The 16693-nt window shown below is 36.3% G+C and overlaps 1 protein-coding gene across 3 annotated transcripts in view; it reads right to left on the minus strand.

Annotated features, from left to right (window-relative positions):
- Positions 1-16693, minus strand: part of LOC109544295 (dachshund homolog 2) — a 212220-nt gene that overhangs the window by 115310 nt on the left and 80217 nt on the right. For all 3 annotated transcript variants that reach the window (XM_048668109.1, XM_048668117.1, XM_048668107.1), the window contains exon 4: positions 12182-12241. In XM_048668109.1, the coding sequence (XP_048524066.1) occupies positions 12182-12241 (60 nt within the window). The remainder of the gene's footprint in view (positions 1-12181; positions 12242-16693) is intronic.

The following is a 16693-nucleotide window of genomic DNA, read 5'->3' on the forward strand; positions in this document are numbered from 1 at the left end:
TGAATTATTCTCTAATTGAAGAATCAATTTGGTTGAAAATATTTAATTAGTTTGCATAATATTCTTCTCGGTTACAATATTTGAACAATGGAAACAGAACGTTCAGCTAAATATTTTATGTAATTTACTGTTAAATAGTGTCTTTACGGTGCATCAAAAACAGTATTTGAATTACAAAAAACCCCAGATTTATTAGAATCAGGTTCAGATTCAGTGTTTTAAAAAATATTTGAGCAGTTAAAAAATGTGCGATTTTTTCTGGATGTTAATGCTGAGCCAATATCGAAACAACAAATGAGTAAAAATCAAATAGGAAAATCGGGTCAGACAAGAAAAGGTTATCGGCCCTTTATTTGCGAATGGGAAAGGGAGTGTTCGCCACCTTCACGTCCCTTTTTAAACACACGATGACTCCTGTTTTGTTTGAATAGGACTGTATACCGATTCTGTTTTGCGTTTTGCGGCGATAAGAGACGCTGAAACTGCCGTCCTCGGATAATTAATCTTAATATTGCATTCTTGGATTGTTCGCTCGGATTTGCTGATGAGAGGGTGATGACTGGCCGAATTAGCTCCATTACGTAACCGGCAAGCCAAGAAAACGTTTGAATAAAATTGATCTTCGACCAGAAAACCCCGACCAGACAGAGCGGAGGGCCAGAGATAAAGGCCAATCGTAAATATCGAATTTAAAGTCGTCCTAATCAAATCCCCGTTGAACTAATCAGCCGTTTTTCCAACCTTGGGTTTCGGATTACTCGATCCGTCGACGAGGGTATGATTCGGTTTTCAGTCAAATTAGACGAAAATCTCTCAGAGTCGAAACGGCTTTGGCATGCTTCGTTAATCCACGTCCGAAACCCGATATCTTCAGCTCTCCGATCGATTTTCAGATGCCTGGATGAACATGCATTATTTTACGCAATGTCTTCGTTAGTGGCCGTGGTGGTTCGCATGTTCACTCCAGCCGGAAAGGATCCTTCGCACTATTTTTATCCGATGAAAAACCATCGGAAAAAAAACTAATCAACTCAGCAACCGGCTGCTAACAGCACAGATGCCGATTTCAACGGCTTTATTATTTCAACCGAGCGCTAACAGTGGATATGGTGACATCCAGGGTTCAGCCCCGTCTCGCTCCTGTCACTCCTGAATGATTAATCGCCTCATTTTAATAATAACACGGACGTAATACGGCTACTGTGTATCACCTTTATTAAGGGAAGATGTCGTTTCCATAAACTCTCCCCCCCCCCTCCGACTCACTCCACAGCTCCCTCATATCTTCAAGCCCGGGAACGGAGGAGGACATGGGACAGTTTGTTTGGAATAATCCGTTGCAATAGGGAGAATGTCGTAAATTAATCGTCTTTATAGATGGTGTTTGTGCAAGGAGTGCTTGAAAATGTTGTTTAAGTTTCCAGGCATGCCTGCCCAAAAGTCCAAAGAAATAGGCCCAAGTCGCTTCCACTATAAAAGTTCTCATTTTTGCTTCTTGAAGTTCGTTAAATTCCCCAGAAACTTTTCTATGTATTTTGTCTAAGTAGAGTTTGAGGGATCTACTTGGAGTGATTGGAAAACTAATTCCAGTTTTCAGATATTTGGATTTGGATGTATTTTTGAATGCAAAATTCAAAAATACATCCAAATTTCTTCAGAGGACTCAGTCAACCTAATCAAGTTTGGCTTTTAACGTAACGATTTTCGTTCTGCCTTAGAGCTCTGGATATAACTATCTGAAAACTGGAATTATTTTTCCAATCACTCCAAGTAGATCCCTCAAACTCTACTTAGACAAAATACATAGAAAAGTTTCTGGGGAATTTAACGAACTTCAAGCAAAAATCAGAACTTTTAAAGTGGGAAGCAACTTGGGCCTATTTCTGTGGATTTTTGGGCAGGCATGCCTGGAAACTTAAACAAAATTTTCAAGCAGTGAAAAAATGTTGATGTATTTTTCCATCCGACTTTGCCATCATTTTCAAATGTATGCAAGAAGTGACTAGAAATTGATTCTATTGATAAATCAAGTGAACAATCAACATTAATACGAACCAGCAAAGCGGTTCTTCAGTCAGTACCAACAGCTTTTGCTAATATTTTTTGTCATATTCCTGATCTGCAGACACGAAATCAAACGTTCTTGAATATACTTGCTAAACATCCTTTACAGTGTTGAAAACTTTATCGTGAATACAAAATTGCAACTGAATCTTCTACTTTCCAGTCGCATTCTCCTCACATGCTCGTTAAGTACCGCAATTCATTTTACCGTCTGATTAATTTAAAAGAATAGAAATGGAAGAAGAAGGAGAATAGAAATGGACGTTGGTTGATCGGAGTCAGTTGTTGAGGCAGATAAAGAAAACCCAAAGACGCAAGCTACAAATTGATGATTTAAATGAGAAAATAAGAAGAGTTCTTAACTCTCATAATAAACTATCAACTTTCCAAAAGTGCTTGATTTATCAACGTGAACTTAAGGGTAGACAATCAGTTACGTGGTGTTTACCTTAATCGTTGGCGAGCAATTAGATGTACAGGGTGATTCCTCCTCTTTCGACCCCCAGAAACTTTGAAGTTCCTCACATCATTTGCCCCTTTGAAAATGTAACCTTTTCAGAAGCAGGAAAGGCTTAGAAAGTGTGATATTAACCTGTTCCAATCAGATCACAGAACAATTCTAAACTGTTAAGACAATTGATGCCATCACGAACGACAACCTAATATATCCAAATTAGGGGAAGAGAAATGCATGCGGCGCCCCCTTTGTCTTCAAAATTGCCTTTTAAATCCGCATTTAAATAATAAAATGAGAAAAAAGACAAATTTCGTTCGGCTCTCCGAGGACTGCTTTACAAGTCATCAGGAGTTGTCGCGGGCCCGATTTTAAGAAGTCTCGGCAACATTAAAAAGCCAGAAATGACACGCCGAGGCGGCGAATGACAAATGATCGCGATCAGTGCCGTTCTTGTAGGCTGGTCGGATTGACGCCATTTGATCCATTAAAATTATCGACTTTTTTCGGCCTTAAAATGAAAATCCTATTTTAGAAATTTATGCGGAAAATTTAGTAAACCACTGTTGGTTTCCGTTTTTCAGTTGCAGCGCTTCTGGGGAAAATTCATCTTAATCCGTTTTGGATTGTTTGAACTATGAGACATTAGAAAGTTTGCTCCTCAGCTTATTTAAGCTTGAAGATTTGTTTAGTCGCAAAAAAACACGCTAAGGGCGACTGCAGAAGACTCAAATTACTCACTCGTTATTGACTTAATTAATATGACAAAAATATATCAAGGTTTTAGTTCTATCGACTATTTCTATCAGAAGGAAGTTGCAAATTTGAGAATTATCATATGAACAAAACGGAAAATCTGAATAAAAGCAATAAGTAAGAAAATGCAAACTTGACTGCGATGTTTGTATAAAAGCTAGTTGAAATAATCAGTAAGAAAATATCTAGCTAAAGAAAAGCTATCAAATAACAGTATTGATGATACATAAAGAGCAAACATTTGATGAAACAACGGCATTAGCCGGGGCATTAGTTGGGGAATAACGCGAAAAATATAAATCAATTGCAAATCGCAAGAATTGCTTCACTTTCTTCAAACATTTCTCAATCTACTGAGTTTGCTCAAGCATTGTTTTGGTGTTATCAAATGTTCTCCATTTCCTTCATTACCGTATTTTTTGTCTGGGCATTAATCTGTAAAAAATTAAACTCAACGGCACTTTTGCACATCCTCATAAAAGCACGTGGAAATATTTTCCCGCATAACCCAATCAACGATTTCTTTATCTTCAGCAAATTAACCCTCTGTTATTTAAGGGCACGAAGAAAAGCAACAAACTAAAAGATGGCCAAAAACCAAAAAGTGTGATCAAACGCCTAAACAGACACCACTGGTGCTCGCGGGGGTTGATATGGCACTGCGGGGGGTCGCGATTTGAATAAAAAATAACATTCGCGAAAGTTAATAATGGAAACGTGATGCGAAATCTGATTTCACGCTCCGGCTTTTTATTTTAAAGGTGCGCGATTAGTTTTTGACAACGAAAATACCCCCAAATTGGGTTTTATGGCGGCAGCGTTCTCGTTTGCAAAATGGTTGTGCCGCTTTTAGCAATTGTCTTGTTCCGGCATCCTCGCATTCCTTTCAAGGGATTTAAGTATAAATAAATTTTGAAAAATCGTCTCCTTTTTTGGGGAACGAGGATGCAGCATGCCAAAATGCATATTTTGAGTTGATCTTTCGAGGAATCCACTCCAGTTACATCTTAAGTCGTTAGTTCATTTGCTTGTGGAGGTTTGACTTTGATTCCATATTTTCGCTGCTGACTTTTCCAGTTTCACACACTGTTAGTAAACTTGGAACACTCCCGTTCGTGAAAATAGAATTGAAAATCAATTTAATGGCATGATCGGTGTTTGGATAATAACTAATTTAAGAAAAATGATGTTTTACGGGAAGAGACAAAAATAAGCTAGCTCGACAAATTAGTTTCGAGTTGTTGAGTGGGAACGCGTGAAAATTAACAAGACGTAAACAAAAAAAAATTAAGTGTCGACGCTAGTAGATTAATTAGAGACAAATGAGACGAAAACAGAGCCGAACGGTCCATGAAATGAGTCTCTTTCATCATCAGAGCCTGACAGGCAACACGATGCTCTCTTGTTAAGGCTAATAAGCATAATACGGTTTTTTCCTGCTTCGCCCCGATACCTTTGAAGATAGAAAGATAATAATTATCGACGAATCTCAAAATAAAGAAACGTAATATATCTGTCATGATGATTTATTTCCTTAATTACGTGGGATATATACGCGTTATTAATTGATTTTTAATTTTGACAAAAGCTAAGCCATGTTTCTTGTCTGCTTATTATACAAACCTGTATGGTTGTTCGAATTATCATAACTTTATAGACGACGGGAAGATTTAAATTACACCGAGTGAGAGAGGAGAGAAAAAATGGTGTCTGATTACCTTGAAATAATTTATTTAATGTGTAACCGATTTATCATGCGTTACTGGCATTAAAAATACCTGTGCATTTTAATTAAAACTTGCACTTGTACGTTTGCCTTTTAATTAAACAAATAAAACAATTCACTCGAGTTCCGCCCACGCGGTTATTATTTATTGAATTACTTCCAGATTATTGACCAAACCATTTGCCTGCAATAAGAAACAGAGCTTAACGAGCATCGGACACTTTAGCTCTTCAACAAAATGTTATTTGGAAACTTTAAATTAATTAAACGAATTAAAATAATTGCGGCGTAAGACAGTCATTATGAAAATTGGCCTAACATTATTTTAAATTAACCAAAAAGTAACGACTAGAGTAAAAAATAACGTAAAAATTTGGATAAATTGGTGTATGTTTATGGCAAAGCTTTACTAAAAACTATCGATATCTAAAATCTGAATAATTTTCTTAATTAGAAATGTAATTTTTATTCGAGAAAATAACCGGCAGAACATTGGTTAAATGGGGAAATTTTTCTGTTTCTGAGTTATTCTATGGTGCATTCTTATCGAAATATGAGTGAATTTTTCACAATGAAATTAAAATTTCTAAACACTTGCGAAAACGCACACTGCTTATTTTTCCAATACAACTGATCATTTTAGATGGCACTGACGTGGCCATTCAGATCGTTAGATGCTCAATACAATCTTGGACATCTCGTCCTGCAGACTTAAGTCCTTTCGACCAGTTTTTCTTAAACTTTTTCATATTTTTTTTTTCATAAATTTAATGAATTCAACTATTTTTTAAAAAAATTTTGTAAAAATATTGTATTAGCTTCAAATTCCATCTATTTGTAATGCAAATGATTTGAAATACTGAATACGTATTTATCTGATTCAAACAAAAACTTTAAAAATAATGAAATGACTCATTTCAGGTTCAACATTCATTCTTTCGGTATTTATTTTCTGTTGAGTCATAAGCTGAGAATGCTGCTTCTTACATACAGCGTGTCTCAGAAATAAGTACCGTAAATTCAGGAGAAAATCAACCTTGCCGAAATATGAAAAAAATCCAAGTATAATACAAAATTCCACAAAAGTTTCGTTCTCGACAAACAATACAAAATTATAAATTTCTGCCAAACGATTTTATTAATTTTAATTAAACATTGAAGGTAATGAAGGCTGTAAAATGTGTTTACTTCCAATTATTTTCTTTTTAATTGTTACCTGGGGCGTGTATATCGCTATGTTATTGGAGATTTTTGAAGAAAACGTTCGTGTGCTATTGGTTCGGTGAAGAATAAAAAATACATCTTAATTAACTGTTCAATTCTGAAGAAAAAGGACTCTTCTATTTCTGTCGTACGATCAACCGCTCTCCGGTAAATAAACCTGTTTTGTGATGAAAAATATCTAGGAGCAAGCTGTAAAAGACTGCATTGGTGCCGCTAAATAGGGCTCAGAAGTGTATTGATCTGAATGACAATAATTTTCGGTAACTATTATTAATGCGTATTAAGACTGTTGTAAATGTAGATGATTCTTAAAATAAACTGTTTAGTTCTTTGTTTTTCCATTGGTTGTTAATGTTTCCTTCATTGGTTCATAATGCGAAACTTCATCATCAATATTGTTTATGACCGGAAAACGATTGGTCATACGACAAAAATAAAAGAGGATTTCGTATGCACTATCAGGATTGATCAACATTTTCTAACCTATAAAAAAACCTAAAAAACTAAAAAAGAGTTCGCAACCGTGTAAATTGCCTGAATACTCTTCCATCTGGAGGCCATCTATCGTGTGCTAAATGGATTTAGCAATTTATAACCTCTAAAACAGTGGAAGTTAAATTTGAATTTGGCTGGGAGCCGAATAAAGTTCAAGTCGCTATACGTTGTAAACGTGTAGAAATAGCGAAATTATTCTTAAGGGCTTTCAGGAAGAGCGTTTCAAGAGCTGTATTTTCCTAATTAGGCTTCATCGGAAATTCCTAACTTTCTGAGAAAGAAGCTTTAGGGAATCATCGAGTTTCAAAAGCGTATATTCCGGAAAATGTTTCCATTGCTGCAAATTTGTCATCGGTTACCTACTTTGATAAGGGTTCATTGTCAAGAATTTACTCCTTTTCGGGAGGGTTGTAGCAAAGTTTCTAACCTCAAACAAAGCAGAACAGACATTCAAGAAGCTGAAGATTTAGCCAGTTTTTAGTAGTCATGCGCTTAGCGCATTTATTCGTGAGAAATACTTGACGAATGTTCTAGAAGAATTTAAATTACAAATAGGCACCAAATAAGATGGCCTTCACAACCTACAAAGTTTTATTAACATTTATTCAACCGTTCTGTACCAATTTATAATTTCGCCCTGTTTTTCGAAAACGAAGTTTTTGCGGGCTCATGAATGTTCGAATTTTTTTCATATTTGGGCAAAGTCGGGTTTTCCCTGAATACACGGTACTTTTTCTGAGACTTTCTGAGAGGTGAAATTTCCAGCATGGCATTTTCTCAAATCGGTATATTCGTATTTTAAACTGCTACAGAATTTTTTACTGCTACTAGCGGCATTAATTTAATTTCTTCCATGCAGCGATGAATCTGATGTAATTTCAGTACAAGTTTCGAATTCTTCAATGTATATCCCCTTATTTTAACGCTTTCTTCCTCCAAAAATGTCTTTATTGTTTGGTAAGCAATCAGGTATTCGGAGCTCACGCGAGTTTTCCAAAATTCTATGTTTCGTCAATGCGAGAACCTTTTTGTGCGTCCACTTAGATTTGCCATGAAGCATTAACTTCATTAGTTTTTGCAAAAATGTCGCTTAAATAGGGAATTTTCAGCAACTAAATAATCCACTTTTCAATTCGAAATTGTGCCCTAAAAATCTGTAGTCGTTCAGCTCAAAAATGTTGTTATGCAAGTTGTGGAAAACGTTATGAAAAACGATGTAATTTTCGTGGAACTCTTAAAAGATTTTCGCACAACCCTATTCGAACATTACTATTGAGTTTTCCAGTTGAGTCATTTGCCCACTTTGGTTTTAGAACAATTATTATGTGAACTGTGAGCAGCGGCATTGGCAGTGGATAGCTAGTAGTTTAATTAACAATGCGAAATAAAATAAATAAATAAGGAGCACGGATGGAAAACAAGTAATGGGTGGTCCAAAGCCCACCTTTCAATTATAAAATTCAATTACACCTCCCGACAATAATTCCCCCCTAATCCCAGCCGTACCGAAATAAAGCAGTAAACAAGAAGAAGAGGTTAATAGGGCCGAATCTCACGTCATGACGCAGATAGGAGAAACATAATCCAATCCGCTTGCCACAATAGGGACAATACGAAATCATATAATTCTCGTGACAGATTTATGTGATGCCCTTGTAAGATTTTCCATTAACGGTAACACCCCGAGTGGTGTAAATAACGTTTTATGAAGTTGGGGCACGCAGGAATTTTCCGCCACTATTCGGCAATTATTCACCCAAATCAGCGAAAACATACGAAGGCGGAATGGAAAAGTGGAAACTGACCATCAAGGTAAGCAATAACGAATCTCCTTCACCGCTCTAATTTATCGGCATATGCAAATATACCAATTAGTTAATTATTGTTATTGACAATTCGCGTGCGTCGGACCTTTAGTGGACGGTTCCGATATAAATAAAATCGGTCGTAACATCAGTGGCTTCTGCTGCGCCACCGACCTTTAATATGTCCATCATCGGAAAAAAAAGTGGGGCTCCGGTTTTTCAGCATTATGAATGGCCGTGGCGGCCCACTTTGGAGCAAACCAAGTAGCGTGATTCTTCCGAAGAAAAGCCCCATCACGCAACCCGAAGAAAACGAACAAAAATTGAGCGAAATCCATGAAATAAGTTGCACGCGTGTTTCATAAATACCACCGATGTTCCATGTGTTTTAAAGTGTAATTTATTTAATGGGAATGCGTTTTGCGTTGGCGCAAATATGATTCATATAGGCGTCAATGAGAAAATGGATTGGAACTGAATGAAAATTCTGACTTCCAATTTAACACCACATCACCAATGCACTTCATTTATTGAAGAGTATTAAGAACCTTCTACCACCTTCGACTGTACTTAAGAAGGATAACCTCCCCGTAAATTCAAAGCTCCAACCGATCAATACCAAAGTCCAATCTTCAACCTTGAACAAAAACACTTCTTAATGTGTACTACCAAGTCCATAGAAGATCAAGTTGCAGCCCCAAATTCAACACTTTCCACTGATCAAACCCCTTCCAAATCCTTGATTTTTATGACCCTGTTGAAACTTTCATAACCAACTTTACAAAAACTCAACATTCTACTGGAACAATCCTCAATAGAGCTGCAACAATTTTCCAGACTCTCCGGCTCCTAAGGTGTCCAAGATGTGAATGTGGAAGGCTCGAAACTGGAACACACTGTATACAGATAATGAACTGATCGACGATAGCAAAAGTATAAAAACTCGTCCTGAGCCTAATGCCTGAGTTGTTAATAAGGCTTTATTAATAACGTCGTTGTTATCACCAAATACAGAACTATTAATATTCATCGTTCCATCAGCATCTGCAGCAGAGAGGAGCAAGCAGGAAAGCAGGCAACGTCAGTGTAGAAGCAGCAAAGAAATATTCGCCTTGTCTAGCTAATTGGCCGGGTCCATGTCTCGACGTGAATTAATTAATTTTCGGGGGCCTTAATTCGAATTTGAGTCTCGGGCCGGCGTTTTGTTAATTCCGTTTCCCGTTAATCGCTCGGACAGTTCCGGATTTCGTTTACGCCTCGACCGTTTATTTACTTTAAATTTAATTGTAAATAAATCTGCGTCCGTTTTTGTTTGCTTCATCTGCGGTTTTCGGCTTTCAAGTCGCCCAAAAATATACACTTCTAAATGTTTTTGATTGAGTTACAGAAAGAAGGAGGACACGTTAAGCTGTAGATCTGAAATTTACCTAACAAGATCCAAAAGTTGCCTAAATAATTAGTTGGAAATAATAAGTTTTAAACAAATTTAAGCTTGAGCTTTGTTATTTAACTAATATCCACAAATTTCAGTTTTTCATCACTTAAATCAATCAATCATCATCAACCTTGTGGTGGACCGTCAATGACAAGAGAAGTCTACTCGAGAATCGTTCTGAATTATATGTTGAATTTTATGAAACTCCACCACTGCGCCTTTGTAACATAATATCTGTACAAGAACAGATTGAGTTTAATTATTTCACTGTACTTACTGGGTGCCCAAATAGGTAATTTCAATAATTTCCAGCTAATTCCTTATGACTCAGGATACCTTAATTGCAATCTAAACCAATTCCATGAAAAAGTCATAGAATTAGTTGAGACACAGAATATACCGACACAAAAGTATACGATGTTATAGTTTCATGTATTCTGAGCAATTTGGATCTTAATTGCTTGTTTATTTTGAGCCATTCGATAGATATGAATTTTTTGTGGCCGGTCAGATTTTTCGCTCGAAATGTATTTAAACCATTTTTTTTAATTCGAAGAAGACTGTGCAAACAAATTTTTTATACAAGCTTACAGTTGCCAACCTCAGATTATTTTGTTACTTTTTGTGTAAACCCATAAAGAAGCAAAACAAAAAACAATATTTTTAGGCATAAAAACAAGAATATCTTATCCTTAGAAAAATCAGAAATATTTGCAACTTAATCCCCATTAAACAGAGCTATCAACTTGTAATGCAGTGGTTGGCAGGCTTTTTGCCAGATAATTTCTTCGAAAGTAAAAAAAGTTAAGTAAATTTTGCGCGGAAAATGCGACCGGTCCTAAAACTTAATATTTTCCGTCCTGTTTGCGAAACATCGATGTAATTCGTTCGATATTTTTACCATCGATGTTGGAAATTTGAGACATCGTTAAAACATAGATGTTAGATCTTGAAATGTAAACATCGGACATTTGATGTTGATACGAGATAGAAACATTTTCTGCAAACTCTTTGATAGTGCTGATGCAAACGATAGCGCGGGATAGCGGCCCATTTCCAGCTGCACCCGAAAAAAGCCTCTTTTTGCAGTCAGTTGACCGAAAAATGTGGCAACTATGAGTTGAATAAATTTAGTCGATTATCTAATGTCATAGTAGTAGTAAAATAAGATTATTGAAGTTCAAGTTAATTAATTTGAAATTTGTATGCAACGGCAAAGTATCAGAACAACGATGTTGTCAAACATCGATGTTCTCCCTTCGATGTTTCCCTAACATCGATATTACCTTTCGTTGTCAATGTCGATGGCTACCATCGATGTTATATGATCAATGTCCCATCCCTAGCTCAGCGTAAACAGATGACTTAAATTACAAATTAATCAGAGGACACGGGGCTAAAACATCGTATACTTTTTTGCTCTCTGGGACACCCCATATTGACCACAAAAATATGAGAGTATTTAAACTCCCTGTACAATATGTTTATGTAATGGGATTAATAGAGGAATGGAGCTTGGGTTGGAGAAAAAATAGTTCAAACTGAATCACCTGCTGAGAAAACATTCACAGCCAAAAGTTATTTATAGTGGTATTTTACCCGGTATAAAGATTTCCGCCCCTACGTGAGCACAAATGAGCTCACGTGAGTGTAGGTTTGATTAACTTACATCTTGTACATTATTCAATCAAAAGTCAGTTTGTGAAACTGTTGGAACGTTAACACGCAAATCGGCATTTAAATGGCTGCAGAACAAATGCGAACAAATATTGACAAATGCAGAATAACGTTCTGGATAGCTGGATATTTATCACGGCATCACAGGGATTCAAATCGCAGGATTTAGACCTGATCCTGGCTTAGTGACGACCATGATTTGTAACGCCGGATGAATCGCGACATTCTGTTCCGTGCCGTCGCATTTTTACCATTGCTAATCGAGGGGGTTTGATGAACTGGCTCGGTAGGGTTGAGGGTTGTGTTGGTGGCACTGCAATTAGAGTCGCACAATTTCGTGATTTATGCCCGATAGGATTTTCTTGATGGAAATTAATGGTCGAATTTGGAGGCTTTCGGTGGAGGAATTTCTTGGCGCTGCCACATTTTTTACACCTAATTGTACCGCAACCTGTTGCTAGGACTTAAGAACTTAAGTCTGCAATCAACTGCGCAAATTTTTCCTTAAACAGTTTCCGTTTTTATGTAAACAGTTCCGCACTTACCGTTCGAGATGTTTTACTATGTCTTCATAAGCTGCCCGGCAATTTTCCCATATTCCTGATCTGAAAAGGCAAAGAAAAACATTATAAAAGTACATACACAAACATTGTTTTAACATTACATGTATGGAGAAACAAAACTTTATTTCTTTGGTAAAAATATACATATAAAAACGAACTTTTCTTTAATTATTGTTTAATAACTGAAAGTATTAAATTACTTTGTAAAAACAGTTTTTTCTCAATCTCGGTTATACAGAAAAGCCAAGAGAAAAATCAATTAAACGAACTTAGACCCCACTAACCCAGTGGGAAAATGATATTCAAAGGCACTACAAGATCAACACCTTCAGGGGTTGTAGGAAATAGTGCCAACATGGATTAAAAGTGAGAATGCAATAAATAATCCACGAAATATCCAACTATTCTTTCAACAAAATAAGTATAGAACGCTTTTGAGGATTTTCATGAGATATTAAAATTTATTATCAGATGAAGTCAAATTTACACATTTCATACCACATAATGCATATGATGCTATATCTGCTATTCAAACTTCTTTGATAGTGAAGACGTGAAACGTGAAGAGAATGAGAATAAATCGTTTTTGTTGAGAGAATCATGAACACACTTTAAAAAAATTTGTGATAAAATGAACAAGATCCAAGTATCAATTTGAGTCTCATTCTGAAACAGCCACTGGGCGATACAAATGAGTTTATTATATTGCAAAAATACTAAGAATATTCAAAACAGCTACACAAGTTCAGCAGATCGCAAAATAACAAGACGAAAGCCACATGTTCCAACTCTTTATACGCGTTGTATAGATGAAGATTTGTTGTGGCTGTATCAAAATAATTCAAAATATTATCAAAGATCACTTTCCTTTGCCATAAACAGAATACATACTAGATAGACTGCAGGAAGCTACATAATTTAGCACAATTGACAAAAGAACGGATGTTTTCATATTGAAGATCCGATGAGATGAAAAAACACTTCGTTTGCAACAGCGACTGGTCAGTTTGAAGAGTTTCCCCCAAAAGTGAATGATAAGAATGTGTGTCGAGAAGAATTCTTAAGAAGCGGTTTGAGTTCCAAAGATTTACTAATGAAGATGGCAAAGTTCAACCTTCCAATGTAATGGTTCATAAAACCCACAAACATTTAAAAACTGGACTTTTTGTTAGGCTTTTGGGACGAGAGCCTCTTTGAGATGTTTTTAATGAAGCCTCATAATTTTTATTGAGTTGCTAAAAGAAAGGTCAAAATACTGGGTAGACAGCTTACGAAAATAAATCTTAACTCTCTTCAAAAACATAATGGCAGATCAAAGAGTACCAAATGAATGGAAGTGCAGCATAACCATATATTTATTCACAAAGGGCCAAAAAACAATTCCGGATAATTAACGTAGAAAACCGCTTCTCAACAGCATCCTCAAAGTCTTCACAACTACAATGTTAGAGGAAATACGCGAAACTATAAAAATCCGCGAACAAGATTTTTGAAAAACTGGTTCTACCATTGATGATATTTCCATGGTGAAACAAAGAACAGAAAAATATTTAGGGTTCCACATCATCTATTAAGTGAAAAGGTGCAAATACGCACAGGAATAAGACAAGGCGACTCATTTGGTCCATTTGCATTCAACACGATTCCAGATGGAGAAAATAGTCGGAAATCTACATAAAACAGCAGGATGGAAATGGGAAACACGTACTTCAATGTTTTCTGCTACGCAGATGATACAGTACTCATTGCGCGAGAGATTGGAGAACTGGAGAAAATTGTAGAACGAGTAAATCACCTCAAATATTTAGGAGCTAAAATGAAGTTATGGAAATCTATACAGTGTATCAGAGAACAAACTATGAAAACGTTTCGAATTTCAGGAAGCCTAAAAGACACTGTGTGGAAAAATTAATATCTGAACATAAACAATAAAATAAGAGTATATAAATCGACAAGCAAACTCGTCATAATGGAGGACATCACGATTTATGCGAAAGGTTGAAAGAAACGAAAGAAAAAGAAATAATATGTAATAACGGAAAAACACTACACGACAGAATCAGAAGCGAAAACCTTAGACAAACCTTAGACAAAGCGAGATACAGGACATAGAAAGGAGGGTAAAACAGAGAAGAAAACATTGGAAGAAACACGTAAACAGAATAGAAGACAACAGACTTGTGAAAATCGCAAAAACGACCCTGTTGGAAAACCAACCCAAAAGATCTCCAAAGCGCTGGAGAGAGTGCTGTTTATCAATCGTTCAATACAAAAAGAATTATACTTTTCGTCGGATTCAGGATGCACTTGGATTACCGAAAAGCCAATAAATTCTCCTCGCGCCCATTTAAAAGAGCGAATTGATGGTCTTCCAAGTTGCTTTCTTTCGTTCAGTTTTTCCAAAAATAAATAAGAACATCAAGAATCCTTCAGCATGATTTGATATGATCAACTGATGGATTAGAAGGATTTAGGTCACGGCTCCACCAAAAAAATTCGATTGCCTTGATTAGCCACATCCATTTCGCGAATAAATGGGACACCAAAAAGCAAAATCCTTCACTCGAAAAGACGTAGTGGCAACGGCACCCTATTAACGTCTTGAGGGCTCTCGGGGCCTCCCAAAGGGTTTAGACCGAAGGGGGTCGCCTACTAGTTGTTTACACTCGGAATCAGTCCGTCGTAGTCGTCATTATCATTTCAGCGCTGGTCTGGTAATTAAAATGCAAATCTCTTCGAATGAATGCGTGTACACGTCACGAGGAAGCGCCGTCATTAATTCTCCAGGTAGGCTGGGCGGCGAGTTTGCTTTGTTTTTCTTTAAATATTTCGGTTCTTCTTCAAAATCGTGCAGGTCCTATTGAAACAATGTGATTTCGATGCCTACACCAACGCGATTCGTTACTGTGTCTAATCTTAAAGTGCTGTTAATAATCGTCGAACAGATTTATTTTTTTTTGTATTGTAGTGGATTTCCTCAAGTCTGGTGACAAACTATTATTAATATACAGAAAGATAGAGAGTACCTACGGAAAAGCGTATAGAAAGCCATTGAAGTTTAATTTTCCAATAGTTTTTACCAACGGAAGAATCGAATTGATTCAAATTAAAACAAGATAAACGCATTTAAGCATGCATTACTCGAATAGCATTAAAACGTGTGTTAGCAGAAACTTTATCTGGTTGTCGTATTTAATCACCCCATTTAATCAATGTCATCGTTTGAACCAATTAACAAATTTTCCAAATGTGCTTCAAGAAATTTCAATTCAGCATTCGACGGTTATGGAAATGATAAATCAAACCCATCTGTTTCATCAGTCATGCCTTCTAGAAAAGTAGTTCAATGCTATGCAATTGTCGTTGCATTTAATGTGTTTTTATTTTTTTTTTTATTTAATCTATAGACAAACTAAGACAAGAGACCAAAAACCTATTGGCGAAAGACGAAATACATATAAGAGCTCGACCCAGAATGCAGAAGTTAACAACAACGTACGGACAGAAATTTAGGTCCTAGAAAACAAAAAAAAATAAAGACATAATTGAGCAAAATAAAAACATGGAAGTATTCGGCAGCAAATTTCACCCGATAAACGGATGATAAATTAGCTAAAAAATCGTGAAGGTATTGTAGTGAATGACAGAAAGAGCATAATTCAAGCTGTAAAAATGTCTACGTAAAATTCTATACATCGTCTGTTGGGGAACCAGTAAAAACCAAAAGGCATTTGTTCAAAATATAGAATCTGAGGACCTGCCGGAGAGGATAGAATAGCAGCCGAGATTGTAAAGCTGAGTTCAGATCCTTTGCTGCAAGCATTTGTTGTTTAGCAGATGCTTAGAATATCAACAGAATGGGAAAATTCAGAAGCAATTTATTATTTAAGAAACGCGATAACAAACTCCTGCTCTCACAAAAATTAAAACTGATCCCAAACATATTAACTAACCAACAGACTAACACTAAAATGTCAACTGTACCAGCCAGTGGAATAGGCAGGCTTTCTACGAGGTTTCAGCACATTAAATCATCTCCAGACAATGAAACTTCTTACACAAAAGACGAATATAACATATCAATACACTTGGCTTTTTCTGACTTTCATAAGGCATTCGACTCAATCTCTGACTCCGACTTTAGAAGAAGCTTTCAAAAGTTTAAATTGATAAAAAACCGACCTTTGCAATCTAAAAAATCTGGCAAGTGTTTCTCGCTTTCAGATTTTCTTCATTTGGAGTTTTGACCTGTTGGAATGTAAGTATTTCGAATGAAAACAGTTTGGGTTTCGCTAGTTTTGTTTGAAACTTGCGACTTTCTCGGGCTTTTCGGCCATCGTGAAAAACCTCGAAAAATTCACCAATTTGATGATTTCAATTGATTTTCTTCAGACGTCTTGCAAACGCAAAGAGATTCCTGCATCGACAAAACCGCTTCGGTCGATACCGCCCCTGAACTAATAATCTAGCGTCTAATCTGAACATGGAAACCTT

Source organism: Dendroctonus ponderosae, unplaced genomic scaffold (genome assembly GCF_020466585.1).
Source record: "Dendroctonus ponderosae isolate FM_Combo_2020 unplaced genomic scaffold, Dpon_F_20191213v2 Dpon_F_20191213_1, whole genome shotgun sequence".
Classification (NCBI taxonomy): domain Eukaryota; kingdom Metazoa; phylum Arthropoda; class Insecta; order Coleoptera; family Curculionidae; genus Dendroctonus; species Dendroctonus ponderosae.